Genomic DNA, 21,104 nt, shown 5'->3' with positions numbered 1-21,104 from the left:
CTGAAGGTACCGGACCGACGCTGATGATTTCACCTCTGGGTGTTTTGCCTAAGGCGTCTCAACTGGGCCTTTACCATCGCCGTGTCAGCCGGTGCCGATGACATCTCCTTGCCAGCCGGCTCCGGTAAAGGCACTGTTGGAGTCCGTACCAACATCTGGTCTGAGTGATGGGTCTCGAAGTCGACCTTCCTCTCCAGTGCCTTGTTGGAGTTTGAAGGTGGTGTCTACGGCGTCCGCGAATTCAATGTCGACACCGAGGTTGAAGTCGCGTTTAAGATCACGGAGGAAGGCCTTGCGTCTCCTGGAAGAGGAGGAATACCGGAAACAGCTGGAGGAAGGTGAACTGGTTGAGCCCTTGGGAGAGTATGAGGGCTTGGGGTCAGCCAGTGGGCTGGATACTTCCCCGGAATGGGACTTATCTTCGCCTGGGAAGTTCACAGAAGAGGCGACTACATTTCACTCTGTGATTAGAAAGGCTGCAGACTTTTTGGAACTGCCTTTGTCTGCAGCGCAGATAAAGACCAACTTGTTTACTGAAGTGCTGCATCCCTCTACGACTTCTGCTGACCCTTTGCTGCCTTTCAATGAGGCGTTAACGGAACCCATCCTAGACCTGTGGAGAAAGCCGGTTTCGTCTCCAGCGGTTAATAGAGCTGTGGGTAGGAGGCTTAGAGGAGTGCCTGGTGATCCTGGGTTTTTGTCACGCCATCCAACCCCGGAGAGTCTGGTAGTTCAGGCCTGTTGCTCCACAAAGTCTGCTCCTGTTTTTTTTTTTTCCTGTGAACCCATCTGACAGGGAATCCAAGCGCCTGGAGCAATCTGCAAAAAAGACCTTTCCATCTTGCAGCATGGCGCTCAAGGCTGCTAACGCTACCTGTGTGCTGGGCAGGTATGTCTACGCTCTCATGTATTCGGCAAAGGCTATGGTTGTAGATCTGCCTCAGGAGGTTCAAAGCCCATTCAGGCGTCCCTTTCTGATGCACAGGATGTGGCAAAGCAGATTATTCAGTCTAGCTTGGACTCCACAGACTTGGTGGCCAGGGCAATGGGAACATCTGTTGCTACCAGAAGGCACGCTTGGCTAAGGTCTTCGGGTTTCTCAGCTGATGTGCAGACCACATTATTAGACTTGCCCTTTGATGGAGAAAGGCTGTTTGGCAAGAAAGCAGATTCTGCCCTGCAAACGTTTTAAGGACAGCCGGGCCACGGCAAAGTCCTTAGAGTTGCAAGCCACTTCTGCTACCCCTTTTAGATCTTTTCGCAGGTTTAGGGGGTTTGGTCGTGGGGCAGCCTTTCGAAGGCCCCAGTCTTCAGTCCAGCAGCCTGCCAATCCTCCATATCGATCCTTTAGAGGGCGGGGGAGGGCTAGAGCTTGAGGGGCCGCCCAGCAGCACCGTTCATCAACCTCTTCCTCTGGAGGACAACAGCAAGGGAAGCAGACCCTTTTGTCAAAAGGTGCAGTGGAGTTGGTTCCAGAGCAGGAAAGGGGTCAGGGATGTTATTCAAGATATTTCCTGATCCCCCAAGGACGGTCGTTTGAGACCAATCCTGGACCTGAGGATTTTGAATTGGTTCCTCAAGCAGGAGAAATTCAAAATGCTAACTCTAGCGCAGGTACTCCTGATGTTTGGCAAAGAGGATTGGATGGTGTCTGTCGACTTGCAGGATGCGTACTTTCATATCCCTATACTCAAGTCGCACAGGAAGTATCTCCGATTTGTGGTGGGATCGCAACACTACCAATTTGCGGTCCTTCCGTTTGGTCTTACTTCCGCACCTCGAGTCTTCACGAAGGTAATGGCGGTGGTTGCAGCAAGTCTCAGGAGGAAGGGAATAGCGGTATTCCCTTACCTGGACGATTGGTTGATCAAAGCCAAGTCTTCAGAGCTCGTGCTGCTTCTCCTGCAAATGACAGCCCAGTTGTTGTTCGATCTGGGCTTTTCGGTAAACGTGCCCAAATTTCACCTGGAGCCATCTCAGTGCCTCCTGTTCATAGGGGCAGTAGTGGACACAACATTGAATCAAGCCTATCCTCCGCCTCCGCGGATTCAGGACATTCAGACGTTGATTCCAATGTTTCGAAATGGAGCAGTTTTTCCAGTCCTTAAGGTCTTACGCCTGCTCGGTCTGTTTGCTTCTTGCATTCTGTTGGTCACTCATGCACGCTGGTATATGAGGGATCTTCAGTGGTGCCTCCGCTGGCACTGGTCGCAACACAAAGGAGATCTCGAGGAATTGGTAAAGATCTCCAGGTACGTTGCAGCGGATCTCCAATGGTGGGCTGTGGACGGCAATCTTTCTCGAGGAAGTCCGTTTTCACTACCACCACCGGTGACAGCGGATTCTTCCACTGTAAGGTGGGGAGCTCATCTGGGGGACCTGGAGATCAAAGGTCATTGGTCTTCAGCGGTACAGATATTTCACATCAATCTGTTAGAGTTGCAGGCGATTCTGGCTCTCAAGGCCTTCCTCCCTTCCCTTCGCGGTCGGTCGGTTCAAGTCCTGACAGACAACACTACCGCGATGTGGTACATGAACAAGCAGGGAGGAGTAGGGTCGTACCTTCTCTGCAGAGAGGCTCTGCGGCTCTGGTCCTGGGCTCAGGACTATCAGATTTGCTTGATGGCAAATTATTTGGCCGGAGTTTTGAATGTACGTGCGGACAGTCTCAGTCGGCACTTCTCAGCCGATCACAAGTGGCGTCTCCATCCAGACCTGGTCCTTTACATCTTTCAGATGTGGGGATCTCCTCAGGTAGATATGTTTGCCACTCGGGAGAACAAGCACTGCTCGACATCCTGCAGCCTCCAGTATCCGGTGCAAGGAGCGTTGGGGGACGCGTTTCAGATGTCCTGGTACGGCCAGTTGTTTTACGCGTTTCTCCCCCCATACCCTTGATTCTGAGGAAGCCAAACCCAGCCAAAAAACTTCCTAAAAAACTGAAAAAACACCACTAAGTGAAGCATGGCCATAATTTAGAGCACCCCTCGCTTTTTTGTGCAACTGTATTAATGATCTTTTGCAATGAAGCATTAATTTTAGACAGACAAATTATAGTTGAGCTTGATTTTGTTTTGCAATAAAATTAACATAGCACTAGAAATTGTAGGATGAGGACCATCTGTTTGGTATTTATGATAAATGTTTTTAGTTTTGCTGCTTTGAGCAGATTTAACGTTCTGAAATGGCATTGATGTGCAAAATACAGTTAGTGTTTTCTGCTTTTCTGGTGCCGTGAATTCGACGTGTCTGAAGAACAAAAATCCAATACGTAAAGCCCAACTGTTCTGTCGGCGCTGCATAAGTAGGTGTTAAATCACAATTGTACGATTATCGAATGGAAAACATGTGACTTATTTTGGGAAAGCAAAAACATGTACACGTTCATTGTACGATTATCAAATGGAAAACATGGGACTTATTTTGGGAAAGCAAAAACATGTACATTTTATGGCAGGCATTCTGCATAGCAAACAGGATTACAGTAGTGATTTGCAGCTGTGAGGACATGCACTTCTTTAACCAGCTGTGCCAATAAAACAATAGATGACGTATTGAAATGATCCATCTGTGAAGCTCAGTGTCATGTTTGATGCTTGCAGTTCCCTTGTTAAGCATGGGTGAATTAAAAGCCCACCCCGTAACCCTGTTTCTCTGGATAATGATAGATTTGCCCTGAATTGCATAGAACCTCATTCTTAAGGCAATACCTAAAAATAAACTTTGATACTACTGTGCATATGCTTTTGCCAGTGAGGGAAACAGACTTAAAATATGATTAGGTTTTACTTTAGCCTTGTAGCATATGTTCCTTTGAAATCCATGGATTTGGTGATCCAATGTTTTCTAGTTGGTATTTCTTCTGCTGGATGACACTGTCAATTCAATATTAATCACTTCGTTCACTGTCTCCTTCCCTGAAAAGGTGCATGTTCCTTGGATTCTTTTTATACATAATCTTCAACGGTAATGCTTCTATGGTGAGCTTCTTTTTCTTTGGGTTTTCGATTAATTTATTGCTGTGTTTGGGTGTGGCATTTCTTGCCACAGAAGGATTTGAGAAAATGGGTCTAAACTGGTGTTCAAACTATAAGCCATCCATCAGCCTAGCCTATCGGTATATGCATTTACATTTTTCAGTCATTGTAGCATAATGTATTGTCAGCATGGATGCTTATGGACCTTCATGTTAGTCTATATATGACCAAATCTAAGTGAATCTGGGCATTATCAAGACCAATGTCTTTGAATTGCCCTTGCCAAGACTTGAGTAGAATGATTATTCTTAAATATTGTGCTTTGCTGCTAGCTTTGTCGGACTAGGCATTTCTCCCGTTAGCCTTGGCGTTCTGTGCTGTTCCTTTGTCATGGCATTCTCAGGAGCCTAGTGACTGGTAATTAGGTTTTTAGGAATAACACAATTTGCATAGATGTCACCTAGGGCGAAGGAGGACATCACACACAAATGTTTGGGTTTGTATCTGACTTACAAAGTTCGAGGTCGTGCAATTATATGATGTCAACGAGGTATATGCGTGTAATTTTGTTATGTTTCATCATTCAAACTAATTAGCAATGCGGATCTTGAAGAACTTTTAATTTGGTTACAGAATGCTTTCCTCCATGGAGAGCCCTGTTCGTTTTTGTATAATGTATATTCTCTGCTGCATCCAGTCAGACTTACCTTGTGCCCACTTAAGACAGTTTGTCCTTTGCGGTGTGGATTTCATAATTTGAGTTTTTATTGAATGAAAGCAAGCGGGAAGAACGGCACTCTGTAATGTCGACACCGAGCTGTGCTTGACTTAGTCTGAGCTTACTCGGCGGGAGCCCTAAATCAGGACCAATGAATGTACACTTGATGAAAGACATGACATAAGAGTGATGTGCATCCCTCGGAGAATAGCACATTATAATCGTATTATTATTGATACTGCCTGGCAGCTCAAAGTCCTGGGTCCATGCTCCGAGAAGGGAAGTTTATATAAAAAAAAAAAAAAGCTTTATAAGGTCTGTTCATTGTTTGCTTTTCTGGTGGTTAATCTGCTTTTTATGATATACAATTCATTAATGAATTTTTTCGATAAATTATTTCACATCTAATTTTCTGATTTGCCTTGTTTACCTGAATAGTGTTTTCACTTAAACATTCTTACCTTTTTGATTTAGGGAATCTCTGCAGTTTAAGCCGGCTAGGACTGAGGTACAACAGGTTATCTGCAATACCGAAGTCCTTAGCAAAGTGCAGTGAACTGGATGAACTGAACCTGGAGAACAACAACATATCAACGTTACCAGAGGTGAGTGACTTATGATGTAGGATAATTTGATGCTGTTACACTTCTGATACCATTTTCACTTGGGTGCGTGGAGAAATTTTTATTTTGCCAAGTATTTTTAATGTAAATATTTTAAACCGTTAATGAAACAGAACAAGGCTGTGGCTTAACGTTATCCAGCCTCGGATCTTTCTTAGTCACATAGTTGAATTATTCTACGTAAGGATGCACGTCAGAAGTGTGTAAAGTTACTCATCAGTGCGGGAATACACCGATTTTAACATTATGCTTCATTCAGTGCACTTCCTTGTACGAGCTCCACTCCGACTAGAGGCCTGCTGCACGTTAAGTGAATGGGGTATTCTTCAAGCTTTACAATTTTGAAGTAAATCTACAAATAATTGAGTTTCAAGTATGGATTACTAGGAAACTTTCTTTCACTTTAGATACTGGCTCTTTCCTGCATTTTTAACTTTCTTTCACTTTAGGTACTGGTTCTTTACTGCATTGTTCATCACTTCACGCTTCAGGACTTAGAGGCTTCCCTCTGCCCCTTCCTGCCTGTGGGTTTGGGGCTTTTGTTTCTTTAATCTCCATCAGCATGTAATAAAAGCCCAGCAAGGTGAAACAGTCCATCTTAAAGTCCTGTCAGACAAGTGTGAATAAGAAGCTCTTTGCCTACCACCCACATTGTACACACTGTATACACCTTAATCACACACTCAAAGATAGTGACGTTTTTAAGACTGTGTACTCTGATACAGGGAAATAAGATTATTCCATGCCGTTTAGATACCCAGTCGCTAGGTGAGAAGTCAGTACACACCTGTCCACCTCCGTCCTTCTGAAGCAAAGGAAGAAACGATGTGGCGTTAGCAACTTCTGGGAATACAAGGTGAAGGCCAATGAGGTCACCCTTTGGCTCCTCTTTGGACAGTCTTCCCTTCCGGCTACAAAGAGAATGTCAAAAGTAGTGCTGTTGCTTTGAGGGCTTCGACTGTGCCCTGAAGGATCAAGGCGCCTACACATATGTCAGTAATAAATTAGGCCTGCACCATTCTTTAAAGCTCAGAGTTCAGATGACGTCTTTCAACATTGGAATTTATAGAAATCTATGGTGATGGTCAAGTTAAAATATTTATTGGTAAGAACTGCGAAGAGCTTAGCTAATTTATAAGCCATATTTATGGATTTGCTGTATTTGCCACATAGTCTATCAAATGCTGCATAAACTGCAAACATTAACAAAAAATGTTGTTGCTAGCTCAGACTGATCAAAAGTAACTAAAACCATGGCAACCCATCATCCTGCACACTGGAAGACAATTTGCTAAGGTGTAAATGGTCCTCTTTCAGTTCTTTATTGCTATAGTTGGGTGCTAATTAGTACAAATGAGATGAATTCAAACCTGCCGCATATTTTGGCCGTCCTCTGCTGCATAATTCCAGTGGCCCAGCTTAAAAGGAAGAGCGTTTATTCAGGCAGATAGTCCTTTTATTTATAGTTGTGATCTCTTTATGGTGAGGAATACTTAGAAAATCTACAGCAGTTGACCAGAGGCCAATACCCTTAAAAACAAGAAAGGGATGTGACCCAGTTCAAATGGACAGACAACATCATGGGTGCTATTCAGTGGCCATGCAAGATATGGGACAGTCCTTCGGTATGAAACTGCACTAAGCCTGCATTGGACATTTAGTTTCATAAAGTCAACATGGTAGTGTATTTATCACTTCATATCCAAAGATATGCCTTTAGGGATCCTAATAATGTTGTGAACTTCAGATGACTGTAATTTTAACTGGTTAACCATGGCAGCTAGGTGGAGCATGCCCGAATTGGCGACGATGTATATCACGAAAAGAGTGTACCGTTCTCCATAGCCGTAGCATGCTCTTTCTTTAGTCTTTAACCAATTGAAACGAGGTTCATGGGTCGGAACCAAATTATCTTAAGAGGATTGCTGTGGAATGCAAGATTCGATATTTAATGTTTGTACAATAGCAACATCTAATAGGCATCACAGTAGTGTGGAAGAAATTAATATGCATCATTCATCAACAGACATGTTGCTCAATGAATCTTTGAGGCCTGCAGAACCCAACTTATATTGGAAAGGGCTCTGCTTTGTAACTGTTCTGTCAGGCGTGGTTGGAGCTCTGACTGTGTATTGTTGAAGCTGAAATCGCAGCAGTAGAACAGAGCTTGATAGTATGTGCACATTATTGTCAAATTATGACAGGCCGCCGTATTTTTTTAAATGGCTCTAATGCCTTCAGCAGTCTGTGTTCCTGAATTAGGAGTGGGCTCTGTGGGCCACTAATGGATGGTTCTTTTAGCAGGTAACAGTAGGGCCAGAAAGATATGCATGTTTGTCTGGTTGATCTGTGAGTCAGGCTTACTATCTAAGGGTTCAGCGATGGTAACCAAGAAGGATCTAGTGCATTCATTAGATTCAATAGAACAATTTGTGGCGTCTGTGGTAGTATAGCTACAAGTCCTAAAGCTGTAGTTGGCTACAAGGACCTGCACTTGAGAATTTGTAAATTCTCCCCCCTAACCTGTCTCTGAAGTAAGAGTAATTTTTTTGAGGAGCTCTGAGCATGTCAAAATCTGACCCTTAGGCTAGACATAGACTTATGGGTCTAAGAAGAAACAACTATATTGTTATCCTGAACTTGCAGTATTCTTTGCCTCAAGTGGAGGTGCAGAAAGCTGCAGAAGTCCACTTTGTACATCACAACATTATTCAGTAATAATTGGGAATAATGTTTAGCCTGGTCTTTCAAGGAGCGTGTTTGTCTAAGCCTGGAACACACAAAGCAACATATGTGTAATGTGTGTGTATGTATATATGTGTGTGTGTGTGTGTGTGTGTATATATATATATATATATATATGTATATATATATATGTTCGATGGCATGTGTGGCTGCAGATACACATGCTTTGCACATCCCGCCATCTAGTGTTGGGCTCGGAGTGTTACAAGTTGTTTTTCTTCGAAGAAGTCTTTTCGAGTCACAAGATCGAGGGACTCCTCCCCTTTCGGCTCCATTGCGCATGGGCGTCGACTCCATCTTAGATTGTTTTCTTTCCGCCATCGGGTTCGGACGTGTTCCTTTTCGCTCCGCGTTTCGGTTCGGAAAGTTAGTGAAAATCTCGGCAAATATGACGGTACTGTTTGCGTTCGGTATCAGGTTAGTTACAACAGATCGACACCGAATTTTGAAGAGCTCTGGCGGCCCTTCGGGGTTTTCGATTCCCCGGGGGGGGCCTGGTCGGCCCGACGACGTGCGTCTTCAAGGCTAATGGAACGGACCCCATTCTGCTTCTGCCCCGAATGTCACAACAAGTATCCTTATACAGATCAGCATCTGGTCTGTAATTTGTGTTTGTCTCCAGAACACAAGGAGGATACCTGTGAGGCCTGTCGAGCGTTTCGGTCCAGGAAGACCTTAAGGGACCGAAGAGCAAGAAGACTACAGATGGCGTCGGTGCCGACAGGACAAAAACACATGGAGGAAGAAGAGGAAACCTTCTCCATTGAGGATTCAGACTCTGACTCTGACTCGGAAGAGGTCGATCCTGAACAGACTTCGAAAACTGTGAGTAAGACATCGATACACAAAACTCACATAAAGACCACTAAAGCCCAGGGGACGCCACCGCCGGCAGGCCATGGCTTAACCCGAAAAATAGGTGACCGAGCATCGGCACCGAAAAAGGGCATGCATGTGTCGAAGTCATCCGACTCCGGACGAGATACCGGCACAGAGCAGACTCGACCCCGAGACACAGGGTCAGAGCAATCTCGGCACCGAGACAAGTCTGCACCGAGACATCACTACGCCGAAGAGCAAAAAAGTGTCGTCGGAACCGAAAAAAGCGACGGAAAAAGTTTTGGTACCAAAACATCCGGCCTCGGAACCGAAAACAAGTTCCTACACAGAGGAACAAGGCCTGTCCTCACAAATGCAAACACATAGATTTGGAAAGGAGCTAGAGACAATGGAGGCAGATTACACCCAAAGAAGACTCCACATTCAAAAGGAGACAGGGAAGATCAGTACTCTCCCTCCGATACGAATGAAACGGAAACTTGCCTTCCAAGAGAAAGACAAGCAGCCACAGGAAAAGGTGGCAAGACAAGTAACCCCGCCACCATCTCCACAACGCTCTCCACAACCATCACCGGTAGCCACTCCACCAATGATGCAGTCCCCAACTCATACAGGGATGAGTCAGGATGATCCAGACGCGTGGGATCTTTATGATGCGCCAGTGTCAGATAACAGTCCCGACTGTTATCCAGCTAGACCGTCACCACCTGAGGACAGTACCGCCTACACACAGGTGGTGTCAAGAGCAGCAGTGTTTCATAATGTCAGCCTGCATGCAGAGCCAATTGAAGACGACTTTCTATTTAACACACTCTCGTCCACAGATAGCCAGTACCAGAGCCTACCCATGCTACCTGGAATGCTAAAACACTCCAAACAAGTGTTTGAGGAGCCTGTCAAAGGAAGGGCCATTACTCCAAGGGTGGAGAAAAAATATAAACCGCCACCAACAGACCCTGTGTACATCACACAACAGTTAACACCAGACTCAGTGGTGGTAGGGGCAGCGCGCAGGAGGGCGAACTCACACACCTCAGGAGATGCACCACCTCCAGACAAAGAGAGTCGTAAGTTCGACGCAGCGGGGAAAAGAGTGGCGGCACAAGCAGCCAACCAGTGGCGCATTGCCAACTCACAGGCCCTGTTGGCGAGATATGAGAGGGCTCATTGGGACGAAATGCAACCTTTTATAGAACATTTGCCCAAGGAGTTCCAAAAGAGAGCACAACAAGTGGTGGAGGAAGGACAGAGTATCTCGAACAAGCAGATACGGTCAGCAATGGATGCAGCAGACACAGCTGCTACGACTGTAAATACAGCAGTAACAATACGGAGACATGCATGGCTGCGTACGTCTGGATTCAAGCCGGAAATAAAACAAGCCGTGCTGAATATGCCATTTAACGGACAGCAGTTGTTTGGGCCGGAGGTGGACACTGCTATCGAAAAACTTAAAAAGGACACGGATACGGCCAAAGCCATGGGTGCACTCTACTCCCCACAGAGCAGAGGCACATTTAGGAAATCACAGTTTCGAGGGGGCTTTCGAGGACAAAGCACAGAACCCACAACCTCACAAACAAGGCCCACTTATTAGAGCCAATACGAACGGGGACGTTTTCAAGGACAATATAGAGGGGGACAGTTCCCAAAGAGTAGAGGGAAGTTCCAAAGTCCCAAAGCTCCACAAAATAAACAGTGACTTCCATGTCACAAATCCCCAACACATAACACCAGTGGGGGGGAGACTAACCAAGTTCTACAAAAACTGGGAAGAAATAACAGACACGTGGGTACTAGCCAGGAACGGTGCTCACAACACACAAAGTATGTCATAGAAACCCTGCACAAACTAGGTTTCTCACTCAACTATAACAAGTCACACCTTCAGCCATGTCAAATACAACAATACTTAGGAGCGACAATCAACACAACAAAAGGTATTGCCACTCCAAGTCCAAAAAGGGTACAGGCATTTCACAATGTAATACAGGCCATGCTCCCAAAACAAAAGATACAAGTCAAGATAGTGATGAAACTACTAGGCATGATGTCCTCATGCATAGCCATTGTCCCAAACGCAAGATTGCACATGCGGCCCTTACAACAGTGCCTAGCATCACAATGGTCACAGGCACAGGGTCAACTTCAAGATCTAGTGTTGATAGACCGCCAAACATACACCTCGCTTCAATGGTGCAATACTATAAATTTAAACAAAGGGCGGCCTTTTCAAGACCCAGTGCCTCAATACGTAATAACAACGGATGCCTCCATGATAGGGTGGGGAGCACACCTCAACCAACACAGCATCCAGGGACAATGGGACACTCAACAGAGACAGTTTCACATAAATCACTTAGAACTACTGGCAGTATTTCTAGCGCTGAAAGCATTTCAACCTATAATAATCCACAAACACATTCTTGTCAAAACAGACAACATGACAACGATGTATTATCTGAACAAACAGGGAGGAACACACTCAACACAGTTGTGTCTCCTGGCACAGAAAATATGGCATTGGGCGATTCACAACCACATTCGCCTAATAGCACAGTTCATTCCAGGAATTCAGAACCAGCTAGCAGACAATCTCTCTCAGGATCACCAACAGATCCACGAATGGGAGATTCAACCCCAAATACTAAACACTTACTTCCAAAGATGGGGAACACCACAAATAGACCTATTTGCAACAAAAGAAAACGCAAAATGCCAAAACTTCGCATCCAGGTACCCACAGGATCAGTCTCAGGACAATGCGTTATGGATGAGTTGGTCAGGGATATTTGCATACGCTTTTCCCCCTCTCCCACTCCTTCCTTATCTGGTAAACAAATTGAGTCAAAACAGACTCAAACTAATACTCATAGCACCAACCTGGGCTCGCCAACCGTGGTACACAACACTGCTGACCTGTCAGTAGTGCCTCATATCAAACTACCAAACAGACCAGATCTGTTAACTCAACACAAACAACAGATCAGACACCCGAATCCAGCATCGCTCAATCTAGCAAGCTGGCTCCTGAAGTCTTAGAATTTGGACATTTAGACCTTACACAAGAATGTATGGAGGTCATTAAACAAGCTAGAAAACCTACTACAAGACATTGTTATGCAAACAAATGGAAAATATTTGTTTATTACTGCCATAATAATCAAATTCAACCACTACATGCTTCCGCAAAGAACATTGTAAGCTACTTATTACACTTACAAAAATCTAAACTAGCATTGTCTTCTATTAGGCAGATATTGCTGTGAGATGTATTCTATCTGCAGATTACACATTCAACATCACTTTTTAGAATCCCAGTCATCAAAGCATTTATGGAGGGATTAAAAAGAATCATACCCCGAGAACACCACCAGTCCCCTCATGGAATCTCAATATTGTGTTAACACGGCTCATGGGACCACCATTTGAACCCATGCACTCTTGTGAGATGCAATACTTAACTTGGAAAGTAGCCTTCCTGATAGCTATCACATCTCTTACAAGAGTAAGTGAAATACAAGCATTTACTATACAAGAACCCTTTATACAGATACATAAATATAAAGTAGTTCTCCGTACAAATCCCAAATTCTTACCAAAAGTTATATCACCATTCCACCTAAACCAAACAGTGGAACTACCTGTGTTTTTTCCACAACCAGACTCAGTAGCCGAAAGAGCCTTACATAGGTTAGACATTAAAAGAGCACTAATGTATTACGTTGATAGAACAAAACAGTTTCGCAAAACAAAACAATTGTTTGTATCCTTCCAAAAACCTCAAGCAGGAAATCCAATATCCAAACAAGGCATTGCCAGATGGATAGTGAAATGTATTCAGACCTGCTATATCAAAGCAAAAAGAGATCTACCTATTACACCAAAGGTGCACTCCACTAGGAAAAAAGGCGCCACAATGGCTTTTCTAGGGAATATACCTATGACAGAAATCTGTAAGGCAGCCACATGGTCTGCGCCTCATACATTCACAAAACATTACTGTGTAGATGTGTTAACAGCACAACAAGCCACAGTAGGACAGGCTGTATTACAAACATTATTTCAAACAACTTCAACTCCTACAGGCTAAGCCACTGCTTTTTGGGGAGATTACTGCTTACTAGTCTATGCACAGTATGTGTATCTGCAGCTACACATGCCATCAAACGGAAAATGTCACTTACCCAGTGTACATCTGTTCGTGGCATGAGACGCTGCAGATTCACATGGGCCCTCCCCGGGAGCCTGTAGCTGTTATAAGTTGGATGAAAACTGTAAAACTTGTAAATTTGTAAATAAATTCTTTTTAAGACACATTATGTACATACATACTTACTCCATTGCATAGGCACAATTACTATATTCACAACTCCTACCTCACCCTCTATGGGGAAAAAGATCTAAGATGGAGTAGACGCCCATGTGCAATGGAGCCGAAAGGGAGGAGTCCCTCGGTCTCGTGACTCGAAAAGACTTCTTCGAAGAAAAACAACTTGTAACACTCCGAGCCCAACACTAGATGGCAGGATAATGCACAGCATGTGAATCTGCAGCGTTTCATGCCACAAACAGATGTACACTGGGTAAGTGACATTATATATATATATATATATATATATATATATATATATATATCTCTAAATGGTCATTAATTGTTGGAGATTGAGTTACTGGTAGAGGGGAGTGAAATCCTCTCAGGTAGCAACCACAATCTCTGTTCGGGTGAGACACAAACCCCAAATTAACCAGTGCTTAAGTGCTTAACTCTCTGGTAGTTTGGCCCAAAACAGTCAGGCTTTACTTAGAGGCAATGTGTAAAGTATTCATGGATCACTTCAAACTGTAATAAAGTGAAAACACAACAGAAGAAAAATCCCACACCAATTTAGGAAAATAGAGTAAATTTTAATAAAGTATTTGACACCTTAATGGCAAAAATCCAATTACTAGGACTAGAGGTATGCAGTTTTAAAGAGTTAAGTGAAAATAGTGCCTAGAAGTACAAAGTGCCAACTGTGGTAATCTGATCATGCTGGACCGAGACAGTCACAGGATCAGGCTGACCTTGATGGAGCGCAGCCCAGTACAGGAACCAAGTTAGGCATTCTGAACAAAAGTACCTTAAATCCTAGTTTGCGCAGTGTGTAAAAATCCTGCTTCGAGAATGCTTCACAAAGCGGCTGTTCTGAAGGAGTTCTGAACAGGAGTCCTCCGTTATCATCAAGGATGCCATTGAGTGGCTTGCAATGTGAAGGCCCTCGTTGAGCATGCGTCACACTGATGATTCCAAAGAGTCTGTGGGCTGCCATGCCAGGTTCATTATCAGGGATGTGCTTAGCTTTGAAAGTTCCGATGCAGTTGCAAGGAGATGTTGTGCTGCAGAGGTTCTGATTTACAGGACAACAGCTGGACTAACAGTGCACCTTCACGTCCACTTTCAAGGGTGCAGGACTGGGGTTGCACCATTTCAGGGACAGAACTCAAAGATGACAGAGCCCAGGTGCTGGATTCAAGGTTGTTGGAGTTTGTTCTCTCCTTGATGCTCTGATCAGGATACCAGACAACTGAACCTTAGAGTCACTGTGGTGGCCGTGGGTTCAAGACGTAGGTCCAGTCCTTCTTGCAGGGCAGCATATGAGTCGTCCCAGGTCCAGAGGTGTTCTAAAGAGTTGGGTATGAGGGTCCAATATGTATACCTGGTGCCCACTATGAAGTAAGAGAAGGTTCTGAAGGGTTCCTGCCCTGGCCCCAGATTGTCTGGGGCCACAATAGACTAGCAGCAAACGCTTTGTGTGTGCTGAGTCAGAGCCTTTGTGATGTTGGCAGAATGGGACATTTTGGACTGGAGGGAGGTGAGATGTCACCTACCACACTTCACACCTGTGGCCCTTTGTTTGTGTCACTGTATGGGAGCAGTACAAAAAGATCAACTGCCAGCTACACCTAGTCATTTGACCCAGTAAACAGAATTGCCTTAAAATCCAGCTTTACCAATAAAGACAACTTAAAATTGTAATTCTTTAGGCCCCAAACTTGACATTCCTACCTGCTGCCAATTAAAAGTAGTCACTTATTAAGTGTAATAAGTTAACCCAGTGTTCTGCTGTGGCAGAGGTAGGTCATGCAGTAGTGAAAATGAATTTGAGTTTTTTTACTACTATGAAATGTAAGAGTTAAAAAGTGATGTCCAACCTTTTAGACACACTGCACCCAACCCTATGGGCTGTTTCGGGCTTAACCTAGGGTTGACTTATATGTATTAAAAAGGAGGTGTAGGCCTGCCACAAGGTTTATTTTGCCAGTTTGAAATGGCAGTTTAAAATTGCACACACAGGCTTTAATGGCAGACCTGAGACCTGTTTATGTGGTGGCACAATAAGTGCTGCAGACCCACTAGTAGCATTACATTTACAGGTTCTGGATACATATTGTACCAGTTTCCTAGGGACGTATAAGAAAATTAAATATGGCAATTGGGTGTGAGCCAGTTGTACCATGTTCAAAGGAAAGAGCACAAGCCCTTCAGCACTGGTTAGCAGTGGCAAAGTGTGCAGAATCCTAAAGCCAGCAAAATTAAGTGAACAAAAACAGGAAGCAAAAACTTTGAGGAAAACCACGCCAAGTATGTCAGGTCCAACACTCCTCATTTTTGTCAAAGCTGAGGTGTCCCTTGGGCAGGCACATATTCTGAAACAGATGTCTTCTTCCAGTTTAAAATAAAATATAATCAAGTTCTGAATTACCTCTTCTACTTTTAGAATCTAAAGGTCTGTTTTAGTCCACGCACTACCATTTTTTAGTGGATAAGAGGTGAGGTTCTTAAAGGGAGCAACTCACTGCACCCTGTGGAAGCATCCATGTGGCCTTAAAATTGCGATCACTACACCTGGTCCATATTGATTAAAAAGATTATTCCATTAACAATGACAATTATTATAATCCACAGCTTGAGTGGTTACCAAAAAGACCAGCCAATCATATGTGTAAGATTGTCAAACATACATTTTATTGTGTTGAAAACTAGCCCTGGAATACTATTTAAAGGTTTTTGTTTCCAGGTTTGCAGCATGCAAGAATTTTCTTGTTACCAGACATTGGCCACAGCATTATTATATTTGAATATTAGTCTGCATGGTGAGAGTGTTTGCTTATTTTTGGTTTCCACTTGAGAACCACATATTTCTTCAAGTAATATTGTGCTAACAAAATGTGCTTATGTATCAGTTTTGCAGTCCCAGTTTCCAAATGTATTTTCTTTGTAAGACCTTAGTAATTAATTCCTGTCTTTCACAGCCTGTACCTTTCCCTGTGACTAATTATAATTACAGCAAGAGACTGTTTGCTGAGCAGTCTTCTTTGCTTTCAGGTGGGGGCGTTAAGAGACCACAAAATGGGGGCCATAAAGTCTTCAGGGTCAAGGTGTAATTTTTAGAAATGAAATGTGTGGGTGTTCAGACATTTGCATGGTTTCATTGAGATATGATATGGATGTGTTCTCCTTATTCTAAACATAGTCCTTAGTGTTTGTTCCAGTTAACTTCCACAGTCTTTTCAGGAATCTGATCTATACAGGACCATATCACTCAGTTGCAGTGTAGAAGGTTGTGCTCTATTAGTGCATGATGTGCACACTTGGAAGTTTAATGAGGCAACCTGATTTTCCCACACCATGTTCAGGGGCAGTAGGACAGCAAACGTTGCATGCCAATCTATTTCTATACTGTTTCCAAGGTTTAATTCTTGATTTTTTTTTTTTTTTTTCTGTGCATTCGTTCATTGTTCATGAGTTTTCAGTTTTACTTAACTTATTTCTTGTACTGTAGTCCAAATTTGAAATCATCTGTTGTCATTGTGATATCTAAATTACATTTAATAAATCTCCCTCTGTTGTCTCTAGTTTACTAATCAGTCTGCTATACCAGTAGATTTTAATAAGGGATGGGGGGTGCTGTTTTTTTCTTGTTTTTATAAAATGGTCCTTGAGCTGCACTCGGCATGTCTAATATATGGTGTGTGGTCAGTAGTGTTTGGTTTTGGGTAAGAAGTTTTATCTAGCAGATACTAAATAAGCCAACATATTATTTAGTGTTTTGCGCCATGCCATTAGTATAAAAAAGCAGCATTCTGGTATATGAAAAATAACTGTAGTGGGGTCGTCTGCCCTCACGCCCCTGCCCCAGCAGCTGCAACCAGGACTTCATGGGCCTCAGTCCGATGCACACTGGCTTATGTGAGAATGCAGCACCTGCCCCATGAATTTAGCTTACTGGGTGAATGTGAACAGGAGGACATGCAACTGGCAGTACAATGGCTTTCCTTTACTTTAGGCCCACTAGGCAGTTTTTTCCTTTCCTTTTACATCCTGTGATATGTCAAAAAGTTGAAAAAACACCCACCATTGTTGCTCCCTTACCCACTCATCCTCATACAAAATGCTCCAGAGAGATCAACAGGGCGACTTCCAGTGCACACTCCTATGTGCTCAACAGCTTTAAAATTATTGATTAAGAGAGAATGGGTGGGATCCATGATGTCAGGTCACCATTACTAAGTGCCAGAGACTGAATGCTATTTTGACAAAAGAGCTAATATTATTGAATGGTTCCTATGCGAGGTAAGGCGTTGTAATTACGGAAAGTTAACATAACTCTCCTAGCCATATGTGCCTTATGGCCCAGGGTTGCTTTTAAGTCGAGCCTAGGCCATGCTTGTGCTGTTCCTTCGAGACATGTTGTATATACTTGGTGGGCTTGCAGGCCACTCATTGCGTTTCATTTGTTTTTTCAGTGTCCTTCTAAAATCCTTTCTTCCAAATAGTTAATCTTTTGTATTTCCCTCTCCTTTTCGTGCGTTATTCCCTCCCACGGAGAACAGCCCCATTACTTGTAATCTTACACATGTCCCATTTTAGCAATTGTAAAAGGGAATACTTTTCCCTTTGTTTCAGAGCACTCCACATGAGCGCTCAATTTTTTTCAGTTACCACGACTCATGTTTTTGTAAACCGGGCTGCAATTCTTGTTATCTTCTCACATTTGCTGTGCATTCAAGGGCTAAGATCAAATGTCAGACGTTTTTTGAGGTAATTTTCTTTCTCTAACTTCAAAATGATAGGATTTCCCCTTTCCTTCAAACCCCTCCTGCTTCGTTGCTTGAGCCATCCCACCACCCCCTTCCTTTCGATTGTGTTGGTTTGTAGTCCTTCAGTTATGTCTGTTGCCTGTCCCAGTTTTGTGAAAACGTGGTCATTATTTTTACATTAATCGGACAATCCCATTGAGAAGATAATGCAGCCTTTGATTACTTTCCCCCAAATAGTGTCCCTTTAACCCACCACCACACACAAAACTGCAAGGTAGAAGGGCCGACCATGATTTTACCCCAAGAGTTTTCCTGCAGTATCACAGAGAAACAAAACAGCACCACCAGGGGCAGTAGCAAGGGTCACGTCACCGCCAAGGACGAAGGACTAACCCTCCTCATGGGGTAACCTCTGTTTGTGTGCACAGGGGCACATGGCTTGACAAAAGAGAGGAGAATCGCTGAGCATGCTAAGCATCATTCTTTGAGGTGGCCGTTGCACAGGAGGAACTGGTCACTGTGTGAGGCTGCTTTAAAGTTTAGTTTTTTTTCTTTTTTTTTCTAATGTATTTAGCAGTTTGTTTCAAAACCTGTCCTGCTGTCCTTCACAGAAGACAGCTGGGTCTTTTGTCTTCCAGGTCATTCCTTTGTTCCCATTTGTCTGTCGGCCTCCATGGCTGGTGTTTATAAAATACAGCAATAATTAGGGTTCAACAGGCCTCATCTTGATCTGAATTGCTTGAAGGTTGTTCTTAATGTCACCATTAAGTAAATTAGATACAGAAAGTAACCTAATTTTGCTTACATCACATAATTTAGTCATGCGGGAAAGCTGTGATGTGAACCCAAGTTTCCTGGTCGCACCCTCTATGCGTCTGGCCTGACGATCTCGGACCACCTCCTCAATTATCCAAGGAAGTGAAAAACCTAGGAATCACCATGGATTCCAAACTAACTATGAATGCCCAAGTAGACAAATTAGCACGCACAAGCTTCATCACCTTAAAGACTTTACGACGCATTTTCCCTCACCTCGGATTTCCACACAAGGTGCAAGCTACTATCTCACTTGTATTATCCAAACTGGATTATGCCAATAGCCTCTACCATGGATCATCTCTATCTGTTATGAAAAAACTACAACGTATCCAGAATTCCGCAGCCAGGCTACTACTACATATAAAGCCGCAAGCCCACATCTCCCCTGCCTTGAGAGCACTACACTGGCTACCCGTTGCCAGAAGATGCACTTTCAAGCTGCTTTGTATCACCCACAAAGCTATACATGGAACAGGACCGCTTTTCATCAGAAAGAAAATTACCAAATACATCCAACAAAGAACCCTCCGCTCAAGACTGGCACCCGCCTTAGAACACCACCATACAAGAAAAAGACTGTAGGTGGTACATCCTTCTCCGTCCAAGCAGCCAAACTATGGAATTCATTACCCTCAACTATAAGAGCCACAGATAACTTTCTTGTTTTCAGGAAACTACTCAAGAGTTGGCTCTTTCCTTCATAACCACCTTTTTCAAACAACTATGAACTGCATATGCCTATGTGGATAATTATTTTTTTCAGATTATATGTATATTTCTATTTATTTATAGTTTCTTTGGAAACTAAAGCAAGGCTGTGCGCTCAGAGATCCCATAGCAGAAAAAGATCTAGAATCCTTCCTGGAGGTGAACTGATGATGTACTAGAGCGTAATCTGTATCTGACTGTGACGCGCGGGTTCTATCTTCCTCTCCTGGAGACACAGAGTAGAAGGTTCTCCCTTTATAAAGCACCTGTAAGCTCCGCCCGTTGAGCCACACCCCGTCCACCCTCGAAGTAGGTAAAGGAATTCCCGCCTTTTACCAGGATGATGGACAGCTTTCCAAAACGACCCCAATGCGTTTACCGCCGATTCCGGTGGTGCGTTGTTGATGCTCAGAAGCACGAGGACATCTCCACAAAGACGCACTAGTAACAATCGCATTGCCAAAGGAAAACAAGGTTTCTGGAGACGTTTACCCCGTGGCCCATCACGTACCCTTAGTGTACAATATGAACGGGGCGTATAAAACATGCTAGGTAACGCTTACTTACATACTCGTAGAAAATACTCCGGTTGAGTAGGCCACGATGCTCATTTTACAGAAACTAAACCTCAAAGGAAGCACTTACAATCATAATCGTAGCAGGTGCCGCAGTCAAAGCTCAGCTTCTGGAAAGGACAAGCCACCCTAACTCTTGGGCTTGGCAAAGATAAAACACGGCTGTGCGCTCAGAGATCCCATAGCAGAAAAAGATCTAGAATCCTTCCTGGAGGTGAACTGATGATGTACTGGAGCGTAATCAGTATCTGACTGTGACGCGCGGGTTTCTATCTTCCTCTCCTGGAGACACAGAGTAGAAGGTTCTCCCTTTATAAAGCACCTGTAAGCTCTGCCCGCTGAGCCACGCCCGTCCACCCTCGAAGTAGGTAAAGGAATTCCCGCCTTTTACCAGGATGATGGACAGCTTTCCAAAACGACCCCAATGCGTTTACCGCCGATTCCGGTGGTGCGTTGTTGATGCTCAGAAGCACGAGGACATCTCCACAAAGACGCACTAGTAACAATTGCATTGCCAAAGGAAAACAAGGTTTCTGGAGACGTTTACCCCGTGGCCCATCACGTACCCTTAGTGTAGAATATAAACGGGGCGTATAAAACATGCTAGGTAACGCTTACTTACATACTCGTAGAAAATACTCCGGTTGGGTAGGCCACGATGCTCATTTTACAGAAACTAAACCTCAAAGGAAGCACTTACAATTATAATCGTAGCAGGTGCCGCAGTTGAAGCTCAGCTTCTGGAGGTGAACTGATGATGTACTGGAGCGTAATCTGTATCTGACTGTGACGCGCGGGTTCTATCTGCCTCTCCGGGAGACACAGAGTAGAAGGTTCTCCCTTCATAAAGCACCTGTAAGCTCCGCCCGCTGAGCCACGCCCCGTCCACCCTCGAAGTAGGTAAAGGAATTCCCGCCTCTTACCAGGATGATGGACAGCTTTCCAAAACGACCCCACTGCGTTTACCGCTGATTTCACGTGGTGCGCTGTTGATGCGCAGAAGCACGAGGACATC

General features: G+C 44.0%; 1 protein-coding gene across 4 annotated transcripts in view; it reads left to right on the top strand.

Moving 5' to 3' along the window:
• The window catches only part of SHOC2 (SHOC2 leucine rich repeat scaffold protein), a 401,285-nt gene that overhangs the window by 196,770 nt on the left and 183,411 nt on the right, over positions 1-21,104 (top strand). For all 4 annotated transcript variants that reach the window (XM_069239398.1, XM_069239395.1, XM_069239396.1 and 1 more), the window contains one exon: positions 5,170-5,300. In XM_069239398.1, the coding sequence (XP_069095499.1) occupies positions 5,170-5,300 (131 nt within the window). The remainder of the gene's footprint in view (positions 1-5,169; positions 5,301-21,104) is intronic.

Source organism: Pleurodeles waltl, chromosome 6, assembly GCF_031143425.1.
Source record: "Pleurodeles waltl isolate 20211129_DDA chromosome 6, aPleWal1.hap1.20221129, whole genome shotgun sequence".
In the NCBI taxonomy this organism is placed as follows: domain Eukaryota; kingdom Metazoa; phylum Chordata; class Amphibia; order Caudata; family Salamandridae; genus Pleurodeles; species Pleurodeles waltl.
Note: the sequence above shows the minus strand (reverse complement) of the source record. Positions and strands in the feature narration are given on the sequence as shown.